Genomic DNA, 21,524 nt, shown 5'->3' on the forward strand with positions numbered 1-21,524 from the left:
TCTGATATAAATCATCTATTTCAATCATGGGTTAAACGGTCAAAGATTGCTGCAGTACACGGAAGCGGATTTATCAGTCACCAGATCGATAATTTCTTTATCTATTAATCTTTCAAATCCTAACTATTCTTGCAATTTAAAAATAAATGTTCTATAATACTATATAACAGTTTGGTGTTTGATAAAAGAAATTGAAGAAATTATGCTGCAACGGTTGACAAATCTATTGACGGGCTCAAAAAACGACTCAAAAATGATTTGGGAAGTGTTAGGAAAAACTTATGGAACAGCTGTCGATGGAATGCCGTAGAGTTCTAATTCTCAGTCGAACAATGTAGGAAAAATAGAGATTACGGAAAAATTGAAAAGAGAACGGATGAGCGGGAGAGTGGAAGGGTTTTCTCTTCTGATGACAAACAGATTAATAATGAAAAAATAGAGAATGGATTACCGATGGGTTAGAGAATCCAACTTAAGATTAGAAATAGGAAGAGAGAGGAAGAGCGGAAGATGAAGAGTATTCTTGCTTTAAAAATAATTTGGTTAAATATCGATATAATGCTGGACCAATTATTATAAAATTGGTCAACAGAGATTAAAAATTAGAGTCTATTCCAAAGACGGGCCGGTCATTAATTCTCCTTTTCCGTCTCTTTTTTTTAACTTTTTTAATTTTTTTAATTTTTTTTTAATTTTTTATACACAGATAATTACCGAATGACGTTGCTCCAACTTAGGGAGAATGGCGTCGTCATCGGAGTGCCATTGCGGCACTACAAATCTTTCGAGTAAGATGGATAAGACCCAAAAGGACATAAACGTCAAGTTGGAGACTTGGGGTTGGCTCGTCTTTAGCATCAGCACCAACAGCGGCGAGCCAAAGCCAATCCGAAGCAAAGCGAGACGGTGGGAAGAGATCAGAGTGGATATAAATCGCGGGCTTTGGCTCGGTTGAATTGGTCCAGTAAGAGATCAAAGAATGGGAAAGAGCCTGAGAGAGAGAAGAAGAAAGAGTTCTCCGAGTACTTGCATTTGCGAGTCTTGCATCGGAGAAAGCAGAGAGCTTTATCCAAGCTGGTTGAAGCTTGGCCTTTTGTGGTGATTGGGTTTTAGATTTTTGCTCGTCTTTTGTTGGATTCAGAGGAGAGGGGGAGCGACCGACTGACGCAAGGGGAGGAGGGGGCCATGATGTTGGGTCTGGTGCTGTTACTCTTCGTGGAAACTCTTCTTATAGGACACCTGGAGGGTGGTAAGGTTCTCGCCTTTTTTGGTTTTCTCCCTGCTGTTTTTTCGGCCTCTTTTTTTTTTCTTTTCCTCACTCTTTAGACTACAATGCCTTTCGATAAAGGGTTTCAGTTTGGTGGATATTGGGTTCTCCTTTGATTCTTCTTGAGGTAGGTTTAAAGGCTCTTTTTTGATATTTTCCCCTCATATTTGAATTGAGGTTGTTCCTTCTTGTGATTTAAAGTTTTGAGATTTTATTAAAAAGAGTTTTTTTTTTTTTTTAAGATTTATGTATCTGTCCTCAGTTTCCTCTGATGGGTTCGCAATGTCTTGGATTTAGTTCCTTTTTGTGGTTATTTCATGAAAAAGAACCTTTTCCCCCCCTTTATTGACGAAAGATCGTCCTTTTCGTTAATATCTACCAATTCTTCCATTGTATCTTTTTATAAATGTTTGCTTATTATCATCATTTGTGTTGCATCCAATCTATCTTAAGGCTGCTTCTCTCGGCTGGTGTTTTGCTCTTCCATTTTTCCAGTATTTGTTGTTCTTCTTTTGCTGGGTTTCTGGAGATCTGTTCCATTTTTTTTCGTTTTCAACCCTATATAATTTGGTTGCATTTAATGATTTTCTACTGCATGCTCGTATGGATTTCTTTTTTCAAAAAAATCAACTCTTCTTGGGTTCTACCATTCATCTGGTATAAATTATTTTTAAGCTTGCAGTTTTCTTCGAACTCATCCTATAAATACGCAGGATGCAAAATTTCCTTTTCTTGTTTTTTGCTGTAATGCCAGTTTTGCGTTTATTGATTTGAAGTTGGTCTCTTGTACCGCTACCATCATTCTTAACTCTTTTTGGCTTTTATTTGATCATCATGTATAGAAGTTCTAACGTGGATTTCCTCAACTTGAAAAGATTCCTTTCAGCAGTTCTTCATGTGGTCTCCCTACACCCCCGTCACCATTGCTGGAAAAGATGCTTACTGTCTGTGGTTTCAATGCATCCCCTCCCCTCACTTGGAGATGCTGTCTTTGCTTTTGTAGGTGATGCGATCATCGAAATCGGGCTCGGATTGGAGGAATGTGGATTCTAAGGTTTGTGACATGATTCTCACAGCACCAGATCTTCAAGACCACAGAGAGGAGGACAAAAAAAATTACTTGGATAACACTGTACACAACTGAGCTGAGAGGAAACTATTAACAAATCGACGTCAGGGCGGGGTTGTCAGCTTAGTGCTTGTGGGTGTCCATGTTCTTCCCAATTTTTTACTAATCTAGAGGTCTTGTTGTTCCTGTCACCTTTGCTTGATCCACTGGTCTCCTGACTCCGTGGGGGCTGCCACGGGCTGGGGAAACACTAAACTCTCTCTATTAGACCGCATCTTCAGGCCTCTTGCTCGTTTCAGAACAAGGAAGTCTGTGATGCCACATAGATCTTAGACTTAATCGTTCTTCTTTTAGGACAAATCTGTTTGCTTACCTCTCACCTCTTTCCCTTTCACGCTTGGCTCGTGGAAATATTCGATCTTTTTGCTGCTACAAAAGGTTCAACTGTCCCACCTTCAAAGTTACCCTCCTCAACATGTGGGTTTTCTTTATTTCAGTTGCCATAGATTGCCGTATGATGAGCTAGGGATGAGGGGATGAGGTGTAAGTTTTCTGGTAGTGAAGAAGAGGCGACCTTGTTTTCGACACAATGAAGTATATGAAACTTGGATCGAAGCCTGATGTTTTCCAGACAGAAGGGAACAATATCAGGTGAGTTCCTAGAAAGCTATTTATTCATATTTTTTTTTTCAGAATGAAAAGTGGCTATTTTATGATTTATTTAGCATTTGTATTGTTCTTCTGTAAATATTTTGTTTTCCTCTCATTCTTCCCCACTTCAAATGTGCGAATTATTCTATATTGGAACTGTGCAGCATCAGGTTCTCGGTTGATTCATTTGGCAGATGCATCTGATTATAAAGTTGTAATGTATCAGGTCCATCCATTGTGTTTGGTGATAGCAGTAGGCTTTTTACCATTCAGATATTCAAGGAGATATCTAAGCTTTTGACACAAATTCTGTTAGTGGAGGTTGGTGATGCTAATGGTTCTAACAACTCCCAATATCAGCAGGTTCATAATAGTTTTGTTCTCGTAAAGTGTCTTGGGCCCACGCTACATTTCTATGCCACATTCGTATTAGTTATAGGTAGATTTTTCCAGGATCTGCTTTTATTCATTTTCTTACTTTTAAGGCCCAACTTGTGGAGCTTAATTATAGGCATTTGTGGGTCCCTGCTATACTTTTCGCATGTGATTTGCCAACTTGCTCATCAAGATACCAGTACCTGCTTCGTCAATATTCCTTTTTTTTAAAAAACAAAAATTTAGTTTTTTTCCTCAAAAAAGGAAAAGAAAAGAAAGTTTCTCCCCTTGCTAAACTCTCTTAGTATGCAACTCTTAAACTGAGTAAATTATGCTCCTTTTCCACATACTACTGAGAGTTTCGAGTTTCTACCCGGCTATTAAGAATGAAATGGCCAGTAAAATATCTCCATCTTTGTGGATAGAGCTATCTCGTTCCTCTAATGAGATATAAGATTAGAAACTTGCGGTCTCTTTCCATTAGCTTTCCTACGATCAGCTGATTGCTGACTGTGAAGATTTTTTGATGCTTTGCAACATGAGAAATTTGTGGTTTAATAATTTAATCATGGGCATTCTATATGCTAATCGCTTGCTTTAAACTTTCTAGACATAATCGGAAAACTTCCAATAATTTGGAAGAAAGGGTTAAGAGTATAATTGAACCAAGTTCTGTTTCTCATACTATTTGTGAGAATTTCTTTTCAGCCCTTTGGCTTATTACAGTGTGTTTATTTAATTAAATTTGATTCTGATTTCTGACCTTCTAGGCAATTGACTATGTGTTCAACCTGGTTTCTGAGAAGAGGGTTGTGGTATTCATTCTGTGATTTATACTGCTCTTGTTCATGTTATCACAACCATGGATGTGACTAGAGGTTACCATGTTGGCTAAAAACAAAAAAACAAAACATACATTTCAGAAATGAAAAAATGAGGGAAACAATCAAACTCTGTTCCTTGCATATCATAGTGTTGTTCAAAAGATAATCTAAAACTTTGTGTAAATTAGGTAAAAAAGTTTGAAACCAACATTGTCGAGAGATGTGAAAATTACATTATTATTAAAGTTATAGTTCCCTTTTTGGGTCTTGGTATGAGAATTAAATGATGATGAATCTTAAAGAAAGGATAGTAAAATTAAAGATCAACAGCTTTAAATATAGTAAAGCATGTGGAGATTTTGTTTGAATTTTCTGGGACGATTGAAGAGTGAGAGATGTTCATGCTAAATCATGATTTTTAAACTTATTGTCTCATTTAGTGGTTAGTTTGTTTCTTTTTCACGCTAAATATTTAATAAAAATATAAAGATGTAATTCAGAAGACTGAAATAAATAAATAAAAGTAACTTCGGCCCCATGATGGGAGGTGTTAGAGACAGCTAATCTAGCAACGTATACTGTATATACCCAATGTTTCCCGTTTAGTACACTTTGTCCAATGGCTATTATTTCATTCTTTCTGTAGTCTTTAAATGGATTCTGTTTGCAGCACTCTGCGGTGCAGCCTCTTGTATTTTATTAAATCTATGAAGAATCTGGCTTAGAGCACTAATGAGATAAAGCATGTCCTCAAAGACTTACTTGTCAAGTTTTATGGTATTAAAGCTCATGACCTTTGTTCTAGGACTTTTTGAATATTTGGTGATGTATTGCGGAAAACTATTCATCCATTTATGTGTTCTCTTGCTAGATTGAATCATTGCATGTCCTTTGTCCTTTACATCCTCGTATTTTTTAATGGATTGCCATTGGCTTTTTTATACCTGCTTCTTGGTGATTATACTCATCACCATTATACCACTGAATTAAGTTAGGCTGTACTGACCAAGTCAAAAAATAACAATGCGATCCTATAGAAAAGCACTCATTCATGCTTCTACAATTTAGAGATTTATTTCCATTACCATGGTTGTCCTAAAATCACTTCTTAATCTCTGTTTTGAGGTTTTGGGCCTAAATTTGTAATCTTTCAGCTCTGATTTGTGATGTTTTCATTAACATTGAAGTCAAAATTATTTTCCATTTTTAGGTCGAAGCTGGTCGCTGCATTAAAAGTAATCTTGATCGGTTTAAGCTATCAGCATCAAGTGGGCCTATCTTTATTGTTCAGTTTTGCCCTGCTTGGCATTTCTAGGACTTTAAGTGCTTTACCTCTTTGGTTTTCTTACTTAGACCATGTCCACTAATCTATGCTTCATCGTACAGTGATCCACATTGCAATAGCTTGAAAGTGTGATTAATGCTGGATCGTACCTACACATTCATTGCCCATCTTTTCATTGTTTTTTTTTTTTGGAGAGTATGAGTATGCTTAATTGACATCTCCTTTTTCTTTTCTCTCAAGGACCTTCTTTGCATTGTGGTGCTTCATAAATTATCCATCTTTTGCGATATTTCTTCATTGATTACATAGAAGTACTTTTTTGCTCATTTCCCGTTTCTTTTTTCACCCTTGACTTGTTTTTATCAATTCTTGTGTCTTTTTTGCCACTATTGCATTTTACGTGATCCACATAATTTGCGTATCTTCAGCTCATTGTCGTCCCGACTTCATTTGACCTCTTGCATGCCAACCACAGTTTAGCATCTGAATTATCTCCTGGTACATGTCATCTTTACCAGTGGCTCACTGGTTCTTCAGTTTGATGTCTTTTAGTGGATACTTTGAGGTTTTGATTTGTGTTGTGTTACCTATGTAGGGTTGTTTGGAAGGCACTCTCATCACTCACAGGACTCATATCTTTTAACTCATGAATTGTCATTTGTTTTCTTGTTATATTTGCATTATGCAATGCTATTTTATGATTTGAAAAGTTGGTTTTGGTTTTGGTTTGGCCAAGCGACCAAAGGAGCTTTGCTTTTAGTAATTCAGCTTTGAGCAACATGAGTGAGATGACTGCATGAAGCTTCCTTTCTCATTCTTTTTCTTGTACTATGCTCTTTGGTTTTCTTCCTCCTTTCTATTCCCTCCTTCAATTTTCCTGTCAGCCTTCCTTACATAACCATTCATCAGCATCTACCAAAATAACAGAGAGTTTGTTGTATGGTTTATGTTTGCTTTTTGAATAACACTACTATCTTCCCTGATTTGGCGTTGGACTTTCATGATATTAGCATGGCAGGACCAGATAATCTTCTTTGCTAGACACTTGAGGACTTCATTCAGTCATTGGGTCTGATGCTTAAATGAGACCGTCTTCCTATGAACATGTATCAGGTTTGGGTTGGAGTTAGCTTTTCCCAAGCTTGGTCCAATATCTAAAGTTTCTTTCTAGGTCTGGCCAAACACATTTGTTATAGAACTTTTTAACATGGTCAAAAACCAGGTCCGTCTTGATTGATAAGTTACAGCTTTGCTTTATGCCTGTGGATTTCTCTTCTTCACATGTTTGAGCATACTTGTCATCGTTCCCTCTGCACCATTAAAACTTGAAGAACATTTGCTAAGTTTGTTTTGACTAGGTCAGGATCTACTGTATTTTTCTGATCTTGAAATGATTTTAACTTTGCAGATTTGTGGCAACCGAGTTGGCTACTGATATCATTGTTAATGTAGGAGATGTGAAGTTTTATCTACACAAGGTAATGAACCTATGTTGTTTTGAGATATATCTAGTTGTAGAACTCTGGATGGTCTGGATGTTTGTTTTAGTATCTTCATCTCTCATGCCATGAGAAATGCATATTCTGGCCTTACATGAATGTCATGGGCTTCCTCCCCAACATCCTAAACTCTTTGGATGCTTGAGCTTGTGGAAGAAAAATATTTTCTTTAGTAGATTAACCTCGTTAGTATTTGTATTACTGCAACTTATCAAAGAGATCTTGTAATTGCTTTTGCTAAAACATGGCCATATGTAGGTAATTCTCAAGAAGAGTTATAATTCCCCAAATTGTATGAGGCTAGTAATTGTATCTTTAAATTTGAATATAGGATCTAATGGTTTTGGAAAAACTATTAAAACACCAATCATCTTCTTCACGTAGCCATTATTTTTAAAATAAATGAAATGCATAAAATTCTTATAATGCCTATGCATGACTTTCATGTCTTTGGTCTGCCTCATTGCCTTTAGTTTAAAACCCCAAACCCATAACTATCAAACCTTGTCATAATTATCTAGGCTTAGCTTTTAAATCTTTATTCAACAACCGTTCCTATCAAATGCAACCTGCGGCATTCAAGCAGTCATTTCCAAATTCCTATCAAATGATACATGCAACATTCGAGCAGTCGTTTCCAAATCTTTTTCCCAACTTCCATCTATCTCAACTAGGTCTTTTCCTTGTCTTTTAAATTGCAGATTCCAACACCTCTTTTTACGGATTTTTCTGAGATCTTCACTGCACATGCTTAAGGTTCCTTGTCACTTTGCCCTTGATTGGTGCAGCTGTTGCATCCATTTAAACAATCTTGCTGTTGATTTTGCTATTCCTTTTTCTATCTTACTTCTGTCTAAGAAGTCACTTTTTTTCCATGTTCACCTTATTTTTTTAGATCCTTTGGCCTACGATCATGTTCCTGGAACTTCGTGAGTCGTACCATGATTAATAGAATTTCCCTTAAAATACCTAGGCATGCACTGCTCATATTGTACTTTAGAAGTACCTCTCCAGTTTATTAATTTAGTTCTAGTTCTAATAGATGTCTTCTACTTTCTCCCGGTGACCACATTTTCATTACTATTTCCATTAAAATTGTTCCTTACATCTTTTTTCCATACTGATTATATGCTTTCATCCTTCAAACTTGTCCTTCATAATTCAAATTTTGTATTTAATCTTATCCCGTTCTTGATTTATAATAATACCACTACATACAACACACAAGGGCATCTTCTTGAAAGTTAGCAGTATTTGCATCTAGGGCTAGTGTAAGGAGATATGCACATAGTGCTAATCCTTGGTGTAAAATCTGTGGTGATTGGAAATTTAGTCTCTCGCAATAACTCTTGACATTGCCCAGGCATATGTGTACTCAATTATTTTAATGTGCCGCTTTTTCATGTTCAATAAAAATATAACTATCTTATGCTTTTGCCAAGTTCCTAAAGAACCTTTAATCAGGAATTTTTTTTATTTTGACTTTACGCATATGCGGTTCTCATTGTTTCTTTTGATCCATCTGGTTGATGTTTGCTGACCATGCGAGATTTCTATTTTGATTTAGAAGATACTTTTCATCTACCTGACATTATTTGTTTCTTTTCTAAGACAAACAAAATGAATAAAACTCTAAGAATGCCCTTGCATCCTCAGTTCTAAAACATAACTTGGACTGGCATATTTACTCCAATGATAATTTTCTAATAGTCACCCATGATTTAAAAATATCCTATTCTGATTTAGGAGGAGCCAGCTTATCAAGCTTGTAAAGTTCTTGGCAGTTGGACCAAGCGGCTTAGGATCAAACCTCACCTTCACCAGGGTTGGGGGGTTTACAGGTTTTTGGGGGAAGGCTACCCCACATAGCATAGCTCATTGCCAGGCCATTCTATTGGGCAAAAAGAAACTTATACTGATTTTATTCCTATGCGATTTCAATTCACCCACATACAACTAATCTGGACCATGAAAGCTAATACGATTTTGCATATTCCGTTGAACTTCTCCCTGTTGATGCTCACTTTTATGTTGCTGATTAATATGCAGTTTCCGCTCCTATCCAAGAGTTCTCGCATGCAAAAGTTGGTGGCAGCTGCCAATGAGGAAAATAATGATGAGATTGATCTTACCGACATACCAGGGGGCCTTGCAGCCTTTGAAATATGTGCTAAATTTTGCTATGGCATGATCGTCACCCTCAATGCATACAATGTAGTTGCAGCTCGGTGTGCAGCAGAGTATCTTGAAATGCACGAAAACATGGAAAGAGGGAATCTTATCTACAAAATCGAAGTCTTCTTAAATTCTAGCATTTTCCGCAGTTGGAAGGACTCAATCATAGTTCTTCAGACCACAAAATTGCTTCTACCTTTGTCTGAGGACTTGAAGGTGGTCAGCCACTGCATTGACTCTATTGCTTCCAAGGCCTCCATTGATCCTTCTGAGGTTGAGTGGTCTTACACCTACAACAGAAAGAAACTTCCATCTGAAAATGGCCTGGATGCGCATTGGAATGGTGTCAGGAAGCAACAGACTGTGCCGAAGGACTGGTGGGTTGAGGACCTTTGTGAGCTCGAAATGGATTTCTACAAGCGGGTTATAATTGCGATCAAGAATAAGGGGAGAATGTCTGGTGAAGTCATTGGAGAAGCTTTAAAGGCTTATGCATATAGAAGGCTTTCAGGTTTCAGCAAATGTACTGTGACCCATGGAAGTGATGCTCCCAAAAGCCAGGCAATTCTTGAGACAATTGTGTGGCTCTTGCCAACAGAGGCAGGTTCGGTTTCATGCAATTTCCTGCTCAGGCTACTGAGAGCTGCATGCTCACTGGACTGTGAAGAAATGAGCAAGAAACAGTTGATTAAGCGAATAGGCTTCCAGTTGGAAGAAGCTTCTGTATCTGATCTTTTAATTCCTGCTGCAGCAGAGGAATCCACTATATATGACATCGACATGGTTTTAAGTATAGTGGAGGAGTTTATCATGCAAGACAACAGCACTGCTCGAACCAGCCCACAGGCCGCTGAGGAACTTCTGGGGGTTAGGAGTCCGGCCTTTGTTTCTGGTAGTTCAAAGCTTGCTGTTGCAAAGCTAGTTGATGGGTACCTTGCTGAAATTGCGAAAGACCCTAATTTACCTCTTTCAAAGTTTGTTGAGCTTGCTGAAATGGTATCAGCTGCTTCTAGGCCAGTGCATGATGGACTTTATCGTGCTATTGACATGTATTTGAAGGTAAAATCTCAAAATCCCAGATGCTTCTTGTCATTGTATAGTTTTTAGGATGGCATAGTCAAAATAATGCTGCTATCTTTTGAGCCGTTCACAATATACAGGTTAGTAGTTCCATGAATAGGGAAATTGATTTTCTATCTTTCCTTACCATGCGCTTATCAACTAAGCATATCCCAGTGGTTAGCTCTATGTATCCTCCTTGCCGGCGGCCACCATTCCTAATAAAAGGATATACCAGTGGAAATGAAATCCTCCTTCCAACACCCATCCATGTTACTCCTCTAGTTAACCCATGTAGCCCTTTTTGTTCTAATTGGACCCTTCTTAGATATTGTTGGCATGTTCATGTTAGTTAAGCTTTTCACAGGGTTTTCTTTTGTGCAGCTCGTGCACTTCCTTGTGTAAATCCTCTTAGTATTTTTTGATCTCTCTACATGTCAATCGCAGCATTTTTTTTTTCACAACCGTGCTTGTTTGTGCAATTGAGTCCTCTTCATTGCCTTATTTCTTAAACCCAGCATCATTGGTCATATTGACTTATAAATGTTAATGATCAAACTGAGACATATAGGAATTGTGGGGACGCTTTAATATTTTTGTCCGCTATGCACTTCAGATACTCTATAGTTCTGCAAATCTTAAGAACAGTTTTACTCAAAAATATCAGTTCTACGTTGTGATTAATGCTTGCCGCTGCCTCTTGACCGTTTTATTCATTCTTTACATTTTTCCTGTTGATGCTGGAGCAGGAGCACCCAGGTCTAGCAAAGAGCGAGAAAAAGAAAATATGTGGTCTAATGGACTGCAAGAAGCTGTCGGTGGATGCATCAATGCATGCTGTGCAGAATGATCGCCTTCCTCTCCGTGTGGTGGTTCAAGTTCTCTTCTTTGAACAGTTGAGGGCCACTGCAGCTGCTCCTGCTGGCAACGGGGCTGACATTCCGCGAAGTGCTAGATTGCTGCTACCTCCGGAGAATGGCACTTCTTATGCTAGTTCAAGATCAGCTGCCATGACCAACACCGAAGATGACTGGGATGGTGCAGTTGGAGATGTCAGCTCTCTAAAGTCTATGAGTTTGGTACGTAGAGGTGGAGGGAGTGAAAGGAGTAGCGGCAGCAACGAAGTTAACAAGAATGGCGATGAGAAGGGCAATGGCAAAGTGAAGGGAATTCTGATGCCCAAGAAGATACTGGGCAAGCTCTGGTCAAGCAAGGGGCAAGGTGGGGAGAGTAGCAACTCTGACACATCCGACAGCCCAGGTTCCATTAACCTGGAGGAGTCCAAGTCTACACCTTCAAGGAACACAAGGCGATCAGTTTCGTAATGGGAAAGCTATTGGCGTTTGTAATTTTGATCTATTGTTTCATCCGACATTAGAAATGATTTTAGAACAGGAGCAGCTCACTCAAGAACCCAGTGAACTGGGTTCATAAAGAAAGTTGTTTTGCTGGCTGGGTTCAAGGTCCTGGTTGCTGAATGCCGATAGCATGCTAGGAAGTATTTTCAGTTGGGGGATTGTCTATGAATGATGACCCAGTTTTGTTTGCCTGTATCATAAAGAAAGAATAGTTATGTTTTGTTTCAGTGAAGTCTGTATGAGATAGTTTGATGAGAGTTTGGTGTCATTTATGCGCTCTCTCTCTGTGAAAGTTGGATTCCATCAGAACTCTTGGTGAAGATGACCATCATGAGGGACGTCAACTTCCTGGTTTGTGTGGTGGAAACTGGAAACCTAAAGAGTTTTACCGAGGCAAAATCTGGCTTCATCATCTTAGTGGGAATTGAATCGCACAGGCCCAAGGCGAGTGTGGGCCGGTCAATGGACCAGGCCCGCTGCCGCTGTCGACTGCCCTCTGCTAGCCGCAACTGCCACTTGGCTGAACCATCGTGACCATCGAAGCCGCTAGTCGTTCCCTTTTGTTTTACCGAGAAAGAAAGAAGAAAGAAAAGAAAAAGAAGATAAGAAGAAGAGGAAAGCAGGGGCGAGAGCTATTCCTCTCTTACTTCTCTCTTTTATTTCCTCTCTCTTCTCTCCACTCTTTTCTCTCTCTACTTTCTCTCTCCTCTTTACTTTTTTCTCTCTAAAAGATGTATTGAATCCAGCATCAGTTCCGTCGACTTGGTTTATGAACTTGAGTTGACCTCTATGAAGAGCCTTGATTCGTCTTGGTGCTCAGGTTGTCTACTAGACTGATCATCCTGATCCTATTGAATGTCTCTGAAACCTCCATTGATGAGCCATGTTAATTAACCATGGCCCTGATTGAGTTCATACCTTATAATTTGTTGATCGAATTGCTCAGGCCTGACTCATTCGGAACTGTCGAACACTGTCACTCGACCAACTCTCCTTTCTTATTTATTTTAATCCGAATAGAAATTAATCTCGCTTTTAATGTTTTTAATAGGATTAATTGAATCGCCTAGTAAAGTTTGACAGCTTAAAACGAAAGAGGTAAGCCTTCTACTTTTAACTAATTTTCGAGTGATCATGTCTTTCATGCATAAAATTTGCTTTTGAAAATATCGGATTTTTCTTAAAATTATGGACCAGTATTTGTGTTATAAAAATCATGCTTTATATAAAAAATGGTTTCATGAATATTTTAATGCAAATAACTTTATTATGAAATATGAATCTGATTGTGCCAATTAGTGTTTTCTACCTATTTATGCGTATGTTTTAAGAAAAAGATATAAGTATTTGAAAGACTCTTAGATCGCTATGTATGGTCTTCATCAGCGATATACTAGTTAGTAATGGCCCTCGCCAGTGGGTATAATAGTTGGTAATGGCCCTCGTCAACGAGTATAATAGTTGGTAATGGCCCTCGCCAATGGGTATAATAGTTGGTAACGACCCTGCCAGTGGTTATAATAGTTGGCAGATTATGTCATATGATCGATTATGACCCTATTACGGGTATAAAGTAATCGTAGCATGAATATCTATGAGCAATATTTTGAACTATGATATAGCTAAATGGTAGAAGAATGATTTATTTATTTATTTGTAAAATGAATTTAGAACTATGTTTATGAAATATGGATGATTTGTTTATGCATGATTTGTTTTAATATACTATACTATGAAATGCTTATTTTGCAATATTTATTATTTTTCTTAAATAATGCATTGGCATGGAAAAACTTGTGTTTGATCCGGTAAGGTAGTGAAATATTTACTTACTGAGCTGTATCACTTATATACCTCTATTTTTATTTTCTTTCTCCAAACGAATAAAAATAGTAGGGACGAAAGCTGGTTCAGGTGTAGAGTTCGTGCTAGCAAGCTTAACAATTCTGTAGAAGAATTTTAGTATTTTAAATTGACTATAAATTTGTAATTAATGATTTTCTGAATTTTGAAAATTATGGGCTTGGTATTTATGTTTGGATTGAGAAGTTCTAAACAAATATTAGTTTTTATTCAATAAATAATTAAATTAAATTTTTATTTATTCTATTATATTTGAGATAAATTTCAAAGCTAAATGAAACGTTAAACTACGTATTATTGTGGGTCGTGCCTCTTAGTAGCACGTCCATGTCATGTTCCGAATCTGGACCGTGACAAATCATGCTCCGGATTTGAGACGTGATGATAGTAATTACTTATGATGCAGGAGGGAATATACCTATTTCACACATTCTCAGAGATAAAATTATCCCTTTAAGTGAGAGGGATATCCTCTCACACATCATGGCGAGGAATAGGCTATCCAGCAGGGCAAAAAGGGTTATTTGGTAGAAGGAAGAGAACATGGGGGGTGCGTCCAAGCGGGTGCAGTTGGCTATCATATTAGTCTCACACATTGGAGTCCCCCAATTGATTATAAAGGGTGAGCATCAACGTAAGAGTAAGATCGCTCCATTATGACTGGATGTTATAGGTACAGAAAAAACTTCTCCATATATGAAGGTAAGGCTATGTACATCCGATCTTCTCCAAACTTTGAGTGGTAGGAGCCTTATACACTGCACAGCCAAGAGAAGGAATTGGGGGTTATCCACCCATTTATTCCTCATCGAAACATGCCAAAGTACGTGTTATGCCTTCAAGATATTTGTTTATCCTAGTTGCAAGTGCAGCTTCTAGTTTCCGACTCGGACGACCGTGGTGGTTTTATCTGGACGGTTGAACCCTTGGACTGGCATTTGGGTTTGATCTTATGCTGATCTTTTGTGGAAGGTTATTGATTTTTTTGGAGGTCATGGAGTTAGAGACCAATATAAGCAGACGATTCGACAAAATAATGTGTGTTCTTTATGTGTAGATGAAGGGTGTGCTCAAATTACAAACATCATGTTTCTAGAACAAAAGAAAAAAAAGACTTTATTGGACGTATTCGCACACGCACTGTATGAAGCACCCGTTTTAAGCAAAATAAAAATAATAATAAAAAAAAATAAAGCATACACACACGCACATTTTGTTTGATTGCATATTTTTTGGTGCAAAGAAAAACCGTGAGACTTATCACCAACATTTCAATTTGAAAGCCCCAAGAAGGAAATAAAGAAGAGTGGGAAGAAAGAGGAAGGAAGAAGATAGGAAGGGAATGGATAAGAGAGGGAGTAAGTTCCCAGGCTGATTTGGGGCCAGGCAGCGGGTAACGGCCCACACAAAGAAACAGGCTCACAGCCCAAACCCAAAGGGAGGCCCGGAAAAAGAAGTCACGACTCCCCAAACCCAGTGACCAGTTTGATTGGATTTATCTCAAACGATTATTAGGATTAGATCCTTATTACAGCCTTATACGCATTGTTATGACTAGTTTTGTGTGTTAATTGATGAGGAACTCTCATGGCCCCCCCCCCCCCCCCCCCCCCCCCCCCCCCCCCCAAAAAAAAAAAAAAAAAAGTTTTTCTTTCGTAACCTGTGCTGTGGATCAAGGTTCACCATTTGAGCGAAACCATGCATGAAGGTCCTCAGAGGCCTAGCTTCTTTGATTTCTGTGGGTCAGGGATTTGCCTTTGATGTTCTAGTAAACTAATTTCTACTTGAAGCCCAGGCTTTTATCAATCAATATTTGACAGCGGATTTGATGAAAAATGGCTATCAAAAACTTATCATGTTTGTTTGGCTCTTTTAGACTTAGAATGGAAATGGACAGCCGCATTAAGGGTAGGGGGAAGATTTCTTTTGTTTTTTTTTTCTCAAAAAGAAGGTAAGAGAAAAATATTTTGATACATATCAAAGAACTAAAGATTATGTATGTGGGTGTATATATATGATGGTCTTGTTGAAAAATATATAATATGAATATATAAAATAATTGGGTCAAGCTTCTTGGTTTCCGAGAATGGATGTCAACGCTTAAACCATTTTTAGTTCCAATTCTGGAACCCAACTTTGACCTAGCACTTTGTCGTTTGGATTTGTGACATACCGGGCTATTAGGCCCATCCCCACTTCTTGTAGTGCCAAACTTTTGTGCTCGCTGCAATTTGTAAATCTAAAACTAACCATCAGGAGCGGCTAAGTTTATATGAGGTATGTAACTCGAGGATATATTAGCAAATTAAGGACTCCAATGGCACTGCTGAATTTATATAACTTTTTAACCTCAGGACTTGAAAGTAATAGGTTTTCCTCAACATGTTCGTATACAAAGTGCTTTTACGATTTATGTGTAATTCAAGAGAGATAGGTTGTATCTTTCGTTCGAAAGAATGACCAACCTTACTACCCATGAAACCACCATCGGATCATTAGCTGCCTGCTTTGAGATCTATCCGGACAGAATAATAGCATACTTCGGAGTGCTTTGAGATATGTGCAGTGATTTTGCAAAAAAAAAAGAAGGTTAATCATTGTTCCGCGCGAAAGATGCAAACCCTTGTCACAACTCACATGGAGACATAACTTCCCCTCCACATAGAACCGAAATCTGCAAGTTGATTGCCGAGTTTAGATGAGTACGTTCCTAAGAGGCTGCACAATTTTATTTTTTAAGCATCCTAGCGTTAATTATTTACAGAGACTTTTCTAAACGAGGGGGTGGAGCTCCAATCCCCTCCCCTCCCCTTCCCTTCCCTTCCCTTCCCTTCCCGTGATCTTTGGACCTGTACATCTTCATGACTCCTGATGCAATGATGCCTACAAGAATTGTGTTCACATCAGCTACCTCATCTTTCAGTGTCACAATTTCTTCGGCACGAAGCACAGCTCCCCTCCAGGCTGCCATAGCCACTTTCAAAAGGATGAAGAAGCCGAACAGAAGAAAGAAGGCAGAGAAGGAGAGGGAGAGCCCAAGTTGGATGTGGATTCAGAGAAAGAGGAGGGGCGAAGAGAAAAAGGAGCAGGAAGATACAATCTTTTCGGGTAGCACACGTCTTCAGAAAGGCAAATAGATTATGGATTGGGTTGCCTCTTTTGTGGCTCAGCACTCTGGTGAATTTATTTGGATGAGAACTATTGACGCCCTTTTTCCATTGCTTCATTTTCTTTCTTTTGGCTTATCTGACTGTACTTATGTGAGGATTATATAAAATGCCATTTTTACCACACCAACAAAAAGAAAAAAGAAAAAAAAAAAGAGGGAGGAGCAGCAAGAAAGATGTCTAAGTTGATGACAGTGTCAAGGAAAGGAGACCTATTAATCCAGTCATCAGGCCAGCTTGCTCAAAACATTGGATTGGGTTCACATAGACCCAGCCTAAGTGCGTGTGAATGCGTTTGAAGGCGTGTGCATGTGTGTGTACATGCGTGTCTTTTGTTGGGAGCTAGAGCAATGGTGGGGTCATATAACCCTGTTAGGCTGTTCCTGTTCAATTTAAAACCAATTGAAGTGAGAAATGTACCGGGGAAGCAAGTGCAGTCTCACTCAGAAGAAACAAATTCTATAGTGTTTTACTTTGGCCATAGTTTATAAGATGTACATTCTAAATGTACTGATCTCACACCAGTTCTGGCTCACGTTTGTGCAGTACCAACTAAAAAGGCCTGGAATAATTAAAAGTAGGTCTTGATAATTAAAAAAAAAAATCTAGGAACCCTACATGCGCAGGGGGGCGAAATGGAAGAACTCAGGTGCAAGCATTAGAAGAAAAAAAATTAAAAAGAAAGTTTAAGCATCAATCTTTCCATGAGCTGAATCAGGCAGGGAATGGCGATTCTAGGCTTTAAGAGAGGTTAAAAATTAATTTTTGATTCCAGAATATGGTGTCAAGCCTTGACATCTCCTTTATCATGTGATTCTTTGAGAAAGTCACTTTTTAGCTTTATTGACTCGAGTATCTTAGATCATGTGGGAAATCTTAAAAAGAACTTGTGCCGATTTTCTGTAGCCTTTACCTTCATTAGGGATATTGTGCGCAAGGTATATTGTCAAAGTTTGCTAAACTTTGGAAGATAGATTTGAGGATCTAATGGGTCTTAATATCTATTGCTTCTCAAACTCAAAAATAGTAGAAGTAAAAAACAAGCATACGCTCATATAGTATATTATGCAAATCGATCATACAAGTAATTACTTTGCTGCGTACTTGCACGTTTCTCAAAAAATTGGAAAAATGTCAATTCTTGCTGGGCATCAAAACTAACCAGATTAAAAATTGCATCGAAACACTAATAATGTTTTCATAGAGAATCTAACATCTCTCTCTCTCTCTAAGCTCCAAACCAACAATTTAGTATAAATCCAATTTTCAACTATTGACATAAAGTATTAACTCCACTAATCAACTTGCTTCCAATATATAAACGAAATTTAAAAGCCATAGTTAGGTAACCCAACCTTTCCTATTCAATTTCTACTACAATTCGCATTCATGTTAAGAAGTTTTTGGGACGATGCCTTATTAGCACATAAGTTTTATGAAAATTTATATCGTCAACAATTTTTTTCATCATGGCTACTTGTGAATGAATGTTAGGACTTATACTAGCATTCCATTTTCTTTACGTAATGCTAAAATAAAAAAAAATAAACATTACGATGCACTAATATCCGTAACCGTAACCATTTACTTGATTTGCCGAAGAGAACATGCTAGACTTTGTCCCCTCTCTCATATATAGCTATGTATGTATCATACACCGCTATCTAGTTGCATTATTATAGATAGATAGAGCACGTGGCAAATACGATGAAGCAGTACCAAGTGGATGTACTTTCTATGGCGTTCCGCATGAAGGCAAAGTAAACCCTGCGGAGAAGTGGAATCAAAATACCATGAGGGGCCCCTAAATGGGGTCGGCACCGTGAGTGCCCCCCTGGAGTGGGTCCCTATGAGGCACTTGATCTCTCTGACACGTCAGCTTCTGGGATCCAAGTATTGCCTGTGCTGCGTGCACCACGCACCCACGAATGCAGCCAATAACGGTAGTTGATTCCTATTAGCGTACGCAGTATTTGCGATAATTTCTCACATTAAACTTGGTAGGCGGGTCCCACCCGACAGGCCCGGAGCCCACGGTTCACGTCCAAAGGAAGGGACGGTATGGTCCCCATATTGTTCCACTGGGGCCCACCAACTCCGTGAACAGAAAACACCCGTGTATCACGTCACATCCCACCGGTGGCCTCGTCCCATCGGCGGGTGCGTCTGGGTGCGAGTCCAATCCTGTCTCGATTGTGCTCCCGGTCGCGCCAAAATGACATAAATGCTCTTTCCAAACTAGTTATCAGTCTGATTGTTACGGTCATTTTTCGTAAGTTTTTGCAAATGGTAAGGAGAAAGAAGTCATTATGATTAAAAGATAAGAAGTAACGAGGTTGGCGTAATGAGGGTCAAGAACACGGGGTGATTCGTATCATTTCCCTTTAACGAAACGAGACGCAAGGGAACAAGATCGCCATCCTTTCACAAAAAGAAGAGGTGGCAAGATATAAAGAGGGTGAGAATTTTAAAGAAAGGACACGAAACTCGCAAACAAAAAAAAGCCAACTCCATTTCCACCACATCTTCCCCTCGATTCCATCCCATATCCCGAGACCGTTACAAAATTTTCCAAGAAAATAAACTTAAAAAAAAAAAACAAAAGGCTCCTATCCTTCTTCTACATGAGAGCAACGTCCATCTAAATCCCGTTTCCGTTTCCACCGTTACAAAAAAAATCCCCCTAGATTTCCCTGTTTTTTTTCCTCTCTCTCTCTCTCTCGATTTTTCCCCTCTTCTAGACTTCTAAACATTTTGGAAGGAAGAAAGTAAGATTCTAATCAGAACTCCCGGGGGTCCACAAAAATGGACGGCCCGGGAGGCGCCTTGGTCCAGTCCCCGAAGGCGCCGTCACTGTAGTCCTCGGCGAGGCGCTTGACACACCACAGGTCATCAGCGCACGATAGCCTCTCCCAGTGGGGGATCCCCCGCCGCAGGGGATCGCAGGCCGCCACCTCCGTCGCCACCACCCCGCACCCCCCATCCCTCGCCATGTTGTGCGCGTGACGGCACAGCGCCCTCGCCATCGCCGCCCCCCGCCGCCCCTCGCCGCCCACGCCGTAAAGAAAGTGGAACCCAAACGGCCGGAAGAGGTCCGGCACTGACGGGATCCGCAGCCACGGCAGCGCCCGGTCAACCGCTCGCGTCGTCCGCGCCAGCCCCCGACACCACCGCGACGCCCCACGGACCTCCAACCGGAACACCTCCTTGGAGTTCCACACGCTAAGCACCGCCCACGACTCCGGCGGCACCGCCAGGAACGCCTCGATGCCCTCCCACCGGAACCCCGGCTCCACGGCGAGGTAAGTCCCGAGGGAGAGGGGGTTCGAGAGGACGGCGTCGATGTCGCGGGGGAAGAACTCGGTGGTGGCGAAGCGGCGGCGGTAGAGGGTCTCGGCGTCGGCGGCGGGGAGGCGGAGGATCTGGGCGCGGCGGGAGACGGGGAGCCGGTGGGCGAACACCGGGTGGACGAGGATCGCCGGTGTCCGGAACTTGGAGTAGCCGCACCGTTCGGTGAATAACCTCACCGACGCCTCGTTATCCTTATCCGTGGCCATATACGCGTACTCCGCGCCCTTCTCTCGGAACCACTCCTCCATCCGCCTCACTAGCTTCAGCGCTATTCCCCTCCGCCTGTTCCAGCAAATAATAATTTTAATAATGAGGAATAAAGTATCGGATAAATTATTATATCGCTGATAAAAAGAAAAATTATGGAGGGAGGGAGGAATAAAGGGGAAATAAATGTTGGGGTTTTAGGCTCACCGGTGGGAAGGGGAGACGCGGAGGCCGAGGAGGTAGGCGACCTTGGTGTAGATAGGGCTCGGCGTGTGGTGCCTCGGAGGAGCACCGGCGCGGTGGGGCTTCTTGCCGCAGGCGACTGTCTTGATGCACCCCCGGACGAGGCCCACGATCTCCCCCTCCGGCCCGCTCGTCTCCGCTACCTTTTGACACATATTTATACAACTCTTAAAAAAACCTCACGTACACAAACGAAACCCAAAAGCAAACCCGCAGACAAGAAGAGGAGGAGGAGGAGGAGGAATAGGTAGGTACCAGCATGAGATAGGCCGGGGAGTGGCGGACGCGGCAGACGGGGTCGCCGAGAAGGTCGGTGAAGAGGGTCATCTCACCGCTGGGCCCTACCTCGCACATCCGCTCGACCGCCTCCACCCCTTCGCCGTCCCTCTCCCGGTTGAATTCCCTCACCACTATCCCTCCTCCCTCCTCTTCCATCGCTTTCCCTCGCTACTATATTCCGGATAGAGCAGTATCAGTTTTTATCTCTGCTTTCAGCCCCCGAGTTAGTTATGGAAGGAGAGAAGAAGTAGAAGGGATCACGGCTTGGTGGAAGAAGCAGCAGAAAGAGAGCGAGATCACGTGTAAAGGGGGGGAAATGGGAGGGAGATATATCTATCCTTTTGCCTAACTGAATCGTGGATCTCTCACGCAGTGCACTCTTGTTTGGCTACGCTCCAATACAATCTTTTGCGTTGCTTCGGGACGGTTGGGGCTTTGTTTGGGTAGTAACTACTAACCAGTTGATCATTTGGAGTGTGAGGCTTTAATGGGCGAGGAGGTGGAGGGGTGTATTTATACCCGTTTTTCTGGTGGTCGTGGGAGGAGAGAGAAAGACCGTAGTGGGGGCTCGGATCATGGGACCCAAACTTTCTCTCCCCTCTCATAGCTAGTAATAATACTAATGATGATAATAGAAAGCATTACCGCCTGAGAGTAGATGGTAGCAGCAGTAGTAGGAGGGGTGGGGTTGGGGTTCGAAAGGAAACGGCGGCTATGGCTGCGCGGTCCCTCTGCATCCCCTGCGCCGCAGGTGTTCTTTAATCATTAACCGATTTCCCCCCATCATCATCGCCACCACCACCCATCATTCATGCCACCGCTTCCCATGCATCCATCACGAATGCACCGAAA

At 40.6% G+C, this 21,524-nt stretch overlaps 2 protein-coding genes across 5 annotated transcripts; one reads left to right on the forward strand and one right to left on the reverse strand.

Annotated features, from left to right (window-relative positions):
* The first annotated feature begins 824 nt into the window (after positions 1–824).
* LOC103709133 (BTB/POZ domain-containing protein NPY4-like) lies at positions 825–11,834 on the forward strand. 4 transcript variants are annotated; one of them, XM_039114363.1, is made up of 6 exons: positions 825–1,249; positions 2,271–2,468; positions 2,834–2,987; positions 6,880–6,949; positions 9,020–10,204; positions 10,954–11,834. In XM_039114363.1, the coding sequence occupies exons 3-6, from the start codon at positions 2,926–2,928 to the stop codon at positions 11,527–11,529; spliced, it is 1,893 nt and encodes a 630-aa protein (XP_038970291.1). In that variant the 5' UTR covers positions 825–1,249; positions 2,271–2,468; positions 2,834–2,925; the 3' UTR covers positions 11,530–11,834. The 4 variants fall into 4 exon arrangements, with proteins under 4 accessions (XP_038970291.1, XP_026661233.2, XP_008792560.2 ...); XM_026805432.2 differs by having other exon boundaries at positions 2,271–2,454; positions 2,830–2,987; XM_008794338.4 differs by having other exon boundaries at positions 2,271–2,987.
* Positions 11,835–19,040: 7,206 nt separating this feature from the next.
* LOC103709131 (probable N-acetyltransferase HLS1) lies at positions 19,041–21,322 on the reverse strand. The gene is made up of 3 exons (XM_008794337.3): positions 20,649–21,322; positions 20,358–20,536; positions 19,041–20,225 (listed from the first exon to the last, which is right to left on the reverse strand). Exons 1-3 carry the CDS (start codon positions 20,826–20,828, stop codon positions 19,373–19,375), a joined length of 1,212 nt encoding a protein of 403 aa, XP_008792559.1. The 5' UTR covers positions 20,829–21,322; the 3' UTR covers positions 19,041–19,372.
* Positions 21,323–21,524: the final 202 nt, after the last annotated feature.

The sequence above is a fragment of the Phoenix dactylifera genome, chromosome 16 (genome assembly GCF_009389715.1).
Source record: "Phoenix dactylifera cultivar Barhee BC4 chromosome 16, palm_55x_up_171113_PBpolish2nd_filt_p, whole genome shotgun sequence".
NCBI lineage: Eukaryota > Viridiplantae > Streptophyta > Magnoliopsida > Arecales > Arecaceae > Phoenix > Phoenix dactylifera.